General features: G+C 32.5%; 1 protein-coding gene across 1 annotated transcript in view; it reads right to left on the bottom strand.

Annotated features, from left to right (window-relative positions):
• Positions 1 to 3,360: 3,360 nt before the first annotated feature.
• Positions 3,361 to 9,073, bottom strand: part of LOC106473002 (cytochrome P450 302a1, mitochondrial-like) — a 39,665-nt gene continuing 33,952 nt past the window's right edge. Inside the window, exons 9-10 of the mRNA XM_022401507.1 lie at positions 6,451 to 6,651; positions 3,361 to 5,309 (exon numbers count right to left, since the gene is read on the bottom strand). Of these exons, the coding sequence (XP_022257215.1) occupies positions 5,202 to 5,309; positions 6,451 to 6,651 (309 nt within the window). The 3' untranslated portion in view covers positions 3,361 to 5,201. The remainder of the gene's footprint in view (positions 5,310 to 6,450; positions 6,652 to 9,073) is intronic.

Below are 9,073 nucleotides of genomic sequence, written 5' to 3'. Positions count from 1 at the left end.
AACAATAATGTACTGATTTCATACCACACCTTGTATACAAGAAATGATCAAACTGTTCACATGTACCAAAATGATCAAACTCTTAACATGCACTGACTTCATACCACACTATGTATATAAGAAATGATCAAACTCTTAACATGCACTGACTTCATACCACACTATGTATATAAGAAATGATCAAACTCTTAACATGCACTGACTTCATACCACACTATGTATATAAGAAATGATCAAACTCTTAACATGTACTGACTTCATACCACACTGTGTATATAAGAAATTATCATAATGTTCACATGTACTGACTTCATACCACACTGTGTATATAATAAATGATCAAAATGTTCACATGTACTGACTTCATACCACATTGTATATATAAGAAATGATCAAACTCTTAACATGCACTGACTTCATACCACACTGTGTATATAAGAAATGATCATAATGTTCACATGCACTGACTTCATACCACACTGTGTATATAAGAAATGATCAAAATGTTCACATGTACTGACTTCATACCACACTGTGTATATAAGAAATGATCATAATGTTCACATGTACTGACTTCATACCACACTGTGTATATAAGAAATGATCAAAATGTTCACATGTACTGACTTCATACCACACTGTGTATATAAGAAATGATCAAAATGTTCACATGTACTGACTTCATAGCACACTGTGTATGTAAGAAATGATCATAATGTTCACATGCACTGACTTCATACCACACTATGTATATGAAAATTCATGAAACAGTAACTAATAAAACAAAGATGATTAATCTTACAGCAGTTGAATCTTTTGTTATGATGATTGCTTCAAATGAGGTACGTGATTAACAACACAAGGATTGAAATTTTCAAAACAGTAATATTTGTATCATACAAACCTTTATTTTGTTCTTTGGAATGTAATGGTTAAACATTTAGGTTGGTTTCCCATGATACATCTTGTGTGCCCACATGTTATAAGGCCATTCAAACCAATACACATATTGCATTATTCCTATTTTTAAAACATGCTTCTAAACCTGAGATCATATCATATCCAAATACGGTAATTATGAATGTACCAGTAAATTAAAGTTGACTTTTGTAATAGTTACTTTGTTAGGAACAGTGAGCAAATGTGAAATTGAGCTACTTAATAAAAACCTGAAGAAAATTCATTTTAAATCTTTCAAAAATGATTAGGTAACATATTATAGTGAACACAATGGCTGTAAGTTCAGCTGTCATTATAATAAAAATCTGTCCACTTCATCAATTTTATATCATCCATTACCAAACACTTCACATAGGAACTCAGCACATGACTGGATAGTAAAATAAGAAGACTAACAACACTCTGGCAATAAAAGCAATTACTTCAACTCATAACACTATCTCAAAAGAAAAACAAACAGCAAGCACTGAAACACACTTTAACTAAGATTTAAAGATTTTGGTTTCACAAGGCACTGAAGAAAATCGTTCTTTAAACACAATCAAAACAATTTTCAATTCACCCCTAGGTTTAAACACAAATGATGCAATAAAAGTTCAATCAAAATTTTAGCTACAGAACAATTTGCAAAATATGTTGTCCTCAAATTGTATAACAGCAAACACTTCCAAACGTTATTTAAATTACACTTTCTAAAGTCTATGAACTTAACTGATAATTTGTTACTAAAATAAAATACAACTGTAGTGTCATACTTTCATTGAAAATTCATGCACAGTAAGGAATGAGCATCAAGTGAATGTATGGGAAGTGTGGTATGACAAACTAATGTGTGAAGTGTCACATATTACTTCAAACATGACTTCTTGTACATCAACAATTAGTTAACACATGTTCTGAGAAAAATGGATTCACTATTGATTGTATTTTACTTGAAGAGTATAAAGTGCCAACTATCACACAAAAAAAATTAATGTTTCACACATTTTTATGAAGCATTTGCATGACACATCAGTAAAATCAAATGGCTATAGAAAGGAGTTAAGTTTTATAGATTGATTAGAAAACAGCTGGAGAAAGAATTGTGGATTTCACACATTATTTATGTAATAAACGATGAAATGAATGGGTTATGTGTCACAAATTACTTAAAGTAGTAGCTGGAGAAAAGAATGGGTCATGCATGTGTCACAAATAAACTAAAACAATGGCAGGAAAAAAAAATTGTTTCCACATTTGCTAAAACTATGGCTATAAAAATTATCTAAGTAAGAAACAAATATCCAATAACTGGAGTAAGGAATGTTTGATACACATTAGTTGAAAGAGTAGTTTAACAAAGGTATAAACTTGGTTTATAAATGTATGAACTTTAACACTAGAGTTTTCAGCAAAAAATTAGTTGCCTTCATACACTAAGAAGAACAGTAGTCACTTGAACAAGGAGTATGTTGTATGCCACTCAATAACTGTGTTTCAAACACTATCTGGAAGAATAAGTTGCATGTCACAAACTAAGGATAACAGTCACTTGAACAAGGAGTATATTGTATGTCACAAACATGTACATCTTAATATTGACTGAAATTGCACACTATCAAAGTAAGAGAAGAAATAACATGTTTTGTTTCACCAACTATTTGACAGTTATCAGAATATGAGAGAATAGCATGTTTTGTTTCCTACACATATACCGATACAAACTATCTCAAACAATCCATTTCTTTAACAAAGTTCTCCATCTGTAATAAATACCTTTTCGTTCCTCACAATATTTCCAGAAATGGATTTTCTTTAACAAAGTTCTCCATCTGTAATAAATACCTTTTCTTATCATAATTTTTTGGAAATTTGGCTTCATTGTTAAGATATAAATCTCACACAAAATGAATATTGTATTTTTGGTAAATCTTTATATAGATTTTGGTAACATTTTTCAGTGGTTGCTAAAATAAAGTATGATATTTCTTAATTTTGCCATTCATTTAAATAATATTCATTTGGTGTATATAATAGGTCTGTCACAGTAATTCAGGTTTATATAGATTGAGTTTTATTTTTTTCATATATTTTCTGTAACCAAAGTGTAGACGTCATGTCTGATATAATTATCAAAAATATGACTTTCATGTGACAGTATCTACTTAATAATCCAGAAAAGCGATTGGTTAAGGTTCAAATAATGATATTTCCAGAAGTCACTGTATGTTTGGGGCAGATTCCTCCTCATTCTGAGGTTTTCTTACATAGATTAAACACACTTTGCTTAGGAGAATATCAGAGTATGTTTGGGCAGATTCCTCCTTGTTCTGAGGTTTTCTTACATAGATTGTCATACTTTTTACTATTTAGTGTAGATTAAATGTAAGATGTATAATTTGTAAATTCATTATAAAATTCTCCTAAATAAAGTGTTTAAGATAGGAAAGAAATTTTTAATGGTAGTTGGATTAGCTTTTCTAAACCTTTAGTTCCAGACTATATAGAGAAATTTTACTATCAGTTAGATTAAATATTAAACCTTATATTTCAATGTGGCTGTTTTAAACCTGTATAGTTAAATCTTGCTATTAGCTGGATTAATTACCAGACTAGAACCTTTTAACCTGTATAGTGAAATCTTATATAAACTTAAATCAAGCTAGATATTGGGTAAGTTTGACCTATACAACAATGCCTGATTGACAGTCTGGTCTAAATTTACCCAAATTATGATTGATCTGTCTCTCATTAAGCTTTTCTCTAGAGTAATTTAACTGATTTATGGAAGGATATGAAGTTTTGGAATAGCATATATTCTATGTTTAAGATTAGGATTCCCTATAGGTGTCACAGCCCTCAGATGAACTTTATAGTTTAATTCTTGTGACCAGCAGTAATAATGGGCAAACTTGACACTTAGATCACAGCTGACCAGCATATAGTTTAGTTCTTGGGACCAGTAGTAATAATGGATAAACTTGACCTTCAGATCATAGCTGACCAACATAAAGTTTAGTTCATAGGACCAGTAGTAATAATGGATAAACTTGACCTTCAGATCACAGCTGACCAACATGGAAAGTTTAGTTCTTAGGACCAGTAGTAATAATGGATAAACTTGACCTTGACCTTCAGATCATAACTGACCAGCATAAAGTATATTTCTTGGGATCATTAGTAATAATGAATAAACTTGACTTCCAGATCATAGCTGACCAGCATAGAGAGTTCCCAGTAGTAATAATGGATAAACGGGACCTTCAGATCATGGCTGACCAGCATAAAGAGTAATTCTTGTGACCAGTGGTAATAGATCAACTTGACCTTCAGATCATAGCTGATCAGCATGGAGTTTACTTCTTACAATCAATAGTAATAATGGACCAACTTAAAGGGGTGGAAAGTAGTGGCTTCAAAACTCAACATTAGTTATGTCTAGTCTGAAAACTAAAGTGATCCACAAACTAAACTAGATGAGTAAGTTAACTTAGACAATTCAGTATGACTATCTCTAGCTCCTGGTCATGTGTGGTAGGATTAAGATTAAAGTTTAAAAAGAAGATAAAAATGAATATAAAGATACGTCAAACTGATTGTGTGTATTTTAAAATATCTGAAGAATTGAACTTTAACTGAACCAAACTGAGTATCTGAATATGTGAAAGTATTATGTGTGTTTATGTGAGAAATAATTCAAGAGTTAGAACTTGAAGATAAATCACAATGCCTCATGCAAAATTTCTTGTCAATTTTTTTTAAAACAGAAAAGTAATAAAAGGTAAAGAACAAGACTGTTTGACCACAACATTGCACATTCTAGCTCTCATTATCAAAAAATATAAAACTGTACATGTATATAACTATGTCAGAGTTAGAATAGTACAAATAAGATTTATCTCTATATAAATGTTTACCAAGATAAAAATACATAGCTAACTTTCTCATTTTGTACTATAGGGATTTAAAATACATATACATAAGAAATGAACACAACATAAAATAACTATTTCTTAATTTTTAAGGCCCCTTAAGGAGCAGTTCATAGTAAAGTGTCCATATATTCACAATGGCTAATATGTAGTATCCATAATACAACCAATAAACTTATTTTTCTGAAGTGTTAGCCATCACACTAAGTACCCTATAACAACAAGATTTTGACAAACAAAAATTAAAACATTTTTGTACAACAAGGTTCATTGAGGAACAATAAAACAAATGTTTTGTACAATCAGCACAGGATTTGAGTAACACATGCATTAGCGATCCCGTAAAATTAATGCTACAGGTTTAGAGGGTACAATAACGAAGGCACAAATCAGGTCAACGTCTTCTCCACTGTGCTCCAGACGAAAGTTGTATACAATCTAGTGAAAAAAAAGAAAGAAAGAACCATTACATCTGGAGCTAAGGCTACTTGCCAAGTTTGTTTAAGGTGTTTAATAGGGAAGTTTGACAGCATACCAACAAAACATCATGAATAATTCTCCATTAATAATACAAAATCAATACTACAACCAAAGTATTAACCCTATTACTGCGGGTATCCTTTAATGCACATGGCACAAGGTTTTAGTGTCTTATATTCAAAATTTTATTAAACTACTTTTTGTTTATGTTTTACCAATTAGTATAGCATAAATTTTAGCTAATAATCCATATTTTTAAAAATCCTGAATTTCCCCTAGTGTGACACATGTGATGCATTTTCTCTAGGCATCTTCTCTTCCTTTTTTTTATCCACCACCCCTCCAAAAAGTACGAAATTAAACAAATTATTCACTATAAGATCATCATTGCTCAGACAAACCATAATTTTTATAGCCTTCAATTTTGTTTGGTTACAGAGCTATCAAATAGAGAATCAGACCCCTTCTGCTACACCCACCTGTCATAATATCTCTTTCAGGATTTGTTAATAGGTTTCTCTTACGTTTAATTATACATTACCTATAACCAATAGAAAGCCAAGGTTTTCATCTATCAAATGATGTATTCTATAATTTTGTGTTCTGAACAGATAATCTTCAATTTCACTCAAAGTACAAGCTCCATTCCCATGGATGTTAATTGTAATGTTAATTGGAAGACCGCAAAATTCTGTGAAAATATACACACTATACTGAAAGTTAGGAGTATTAAGTCTATAAAGACTAGTCAAGTACAAAGAGGTCACATGGCCGGTCAAATTGATAGAGCCCGTGTTCAGGGAATTAAACTACAGATAAAAAACTTAAAGCAATACTTTCACTATCCAAGTGCCATCTTCTATCACAGCAACATATGGGATTCTGAATCCCAAACCAGTTTATAATCATGATGCATTTCTCACTCTGCTACAATCACTCAATATGTTGCTATAACTTTTAAACACAACTGATGTGCCCTATGTATTTGTAATTTTTAAACATCACTTATAAGGTCTTACAGTTAAAGCCATTAGAAATTACCTATTAGTCTTAATGAGTGAAAGATTTTACAGTTAAATAAGTTTAGTCATGAACTAGCCTTTGCAAGTGTAGTGTACATCTCCATCTCTGCCAGCCTTCTACCTGCACACATTCGAAACCCATATCCAAATGGTAGCATAATAAAAGGATGAATCTGTTTCCTCAATGCACCCATCCATCTCTCAGGATAAAATTTATGTGGATTGGGAAAATATTGGGGAAGCTGACAAGTTACCATGAACTGTGTGAAGATAGGAGTCTAAGAAAAAAAGAAACTTAATCAGGAAAAATGTACCCACAAAAGAATGAAAAAATGTTCCAAGCACATAATGTAACTTCAAAAACTTAATTACAAAAATAAACCAGAGTAATGTTTAGATATAGTAAATATATAAAAATACCACACTAATCATATACAAAAATACAAAATTTGAGGATCACATTAAAATCATGCAATAATTTGCAACAATAAATGAAGAACATGGTACAATTGTGTGAAAACATGCAACAATACATGAATAACATGGTACAATCGAGTGACAAACTAAATGGTGATCTGAAATATATCAACAATCAAGACCGTGTACTGAAATGCATCAACAATCGAGACCATGGACTGAATGCATCAACAATCGAGACCGTGGACTGAAATGTATCAACAATCTAGACCGTGGACTGAAATGCATCAACAATCAAGACCGTAGACTGAGATGTATCAACAACCTAGACCGTAGAGTGAACTATATCAACAACCTAGACCGTAGAGTGGACTATATCAACAACCTAGACCGTAGACTGAAATGTATCAACAACCTAGACCGTAGACTGAACTATATCAACAATCGAGACCGTGGACTGAAATGTATCAACAACCTAGACCGTAGAATGAAGTATATCAACAACCTAGACCATAGACTGAACTATATCAACAACCTAGACCATAGACTGAACTATATCAACAACCTAGACTGTAGGCTGAACTATATCAACAATCTAGACCGTAGACTGAACTATATCAACAACCTAGACTGTAGACTGAAGTATATCAACAACCAAGACTGTAGACTGAACTATATCAACAAAACTACATCAACATACTAGAGAGTAGCTCGAACTACATCAACAAACTAGAGGGTAGCTCGAACTACATCAACAAACTAGAGGGTAGCCTGAACTACATCAACAAACTAGAGGGTAGCCCGAACTACATCAACAAACTAGAGGGTAGCCTGAACTACATCAACAAACTAGAGGGTAGCCGGAACTACATCAACAAACTAGAGGGTAGCCCGAACTACATCAACAAACTAGATGGTAGCCCGAACTATATCAACAAACTAGATGGTAGCCCGAACTATATCAACAAACTAGAGGGTAGCCCAAACTATATCAACAAACTAGAGGGTAGCCCAAACTATATCAACAAACTAGAAAGTAGACTGAACTATATCAACAAACTAGACCTACAAACAAAATGGACAGTAACATGAACTTTTTCAACAAACTGGACAGTAATATGAGCTATAACAACAAATTGGACAGTAATGTGAGCTATAACAACAAACTAGACTGTAGCCTGAACTACATCAACAAACTAGAGGTAATGTGAGCTATATCGACAAACAAAACTGTAACACGAGCTATGTCAACTAACTACACAGTAACCTAAACAATATCGTCAAACTAGATCATAGCCTGAACTATATTTCATCAAACTAGATGCTAACATAAGTTATATCAACAATATAGACTATGATACAAGCTATATAACATAACAATGTTTTGGGGCAACATAGGACGTATTGGTCCATCTCGGCTGTTCCATCCTCTAAACTAAATTAAAATAATTTACAAAATAATAGCCAGGCTTTATCATTTATATACTTATCAAGTTTTTTCTTAAACTCACTTAAATTTACTGCCTCCACAATATCTGAAGGCAACCCATTCCAAAGGTCAATCACCCTGTTAGAAAAATGAAATTGTCTCAGCTGAAGATGACTCCTACCTTGCCAAAATTTATATTTGTGTCCCCTAGTCCTACTATTCTCACTATTTAAATATATAAAATAAATGATGCATCAACACTATCAATTCCCTTTAGAATCTTAAACACTTCAATCTGATCCCCCCTAACTCTTCTTTTTTTCAAGAGAAAACAATTTGAGAGATTTCAGCCTTTCCTCATATGACAACCCGTCCATCCCAGGCATCATTCTAGTAACCCTTCTCTGAACCCTTTCCAACAATTCAATGTCTTTCTTAAAGTAAGGAGCCCGTAACTGAACACAATATTCAAAATGTGGCCTAACCAGTGACCTGTACAATGAAAGTATAACCTCTTTAGACTTGTATTCAATATTTCTGTAGATACAACCTAAATTCGTCTTTGCGCTACCACTAGCAACAGCATACTGCTTGAATGGCTTTAGAGACTGATCAACCATTACACCAAGATCCCTTTCTTTCATAACAGTGTTAACACTATTCCCATCCAAATTATACTTATGATTCAAATTAGGACATTAATCCAGTTTGACTGAACTCCATCTTTAACAACCCTCTGCTTTCTTCCATCCAGCCACTCTTCTGTCCAATTTGCTAACTTATCTCCCACACCTATAGGGATAACTTTTTTTTTTACAAGCCTGTTATGTGAAACTAGACCATAATACCTGCTG

Source organism: Limulus polyphemus, unplaced genomic scaffold (genome assembly GCF_000517525.1).
Source record: "Limulus polyphemus unplaced genomic scaffold, Limulus_polyphemus-2.1.2 Scaffold5801, whole genome shotgun sequence".
Lineage (NCBI taxonomy): Eukaryota > Metazoa > Arthropoda > Merostomata > Xiphosura > Limulidae > Limulus > Limulus polyphemus.
This window is presented reverse-complemented; position numbering and strand designations above follow the sequence as displayed.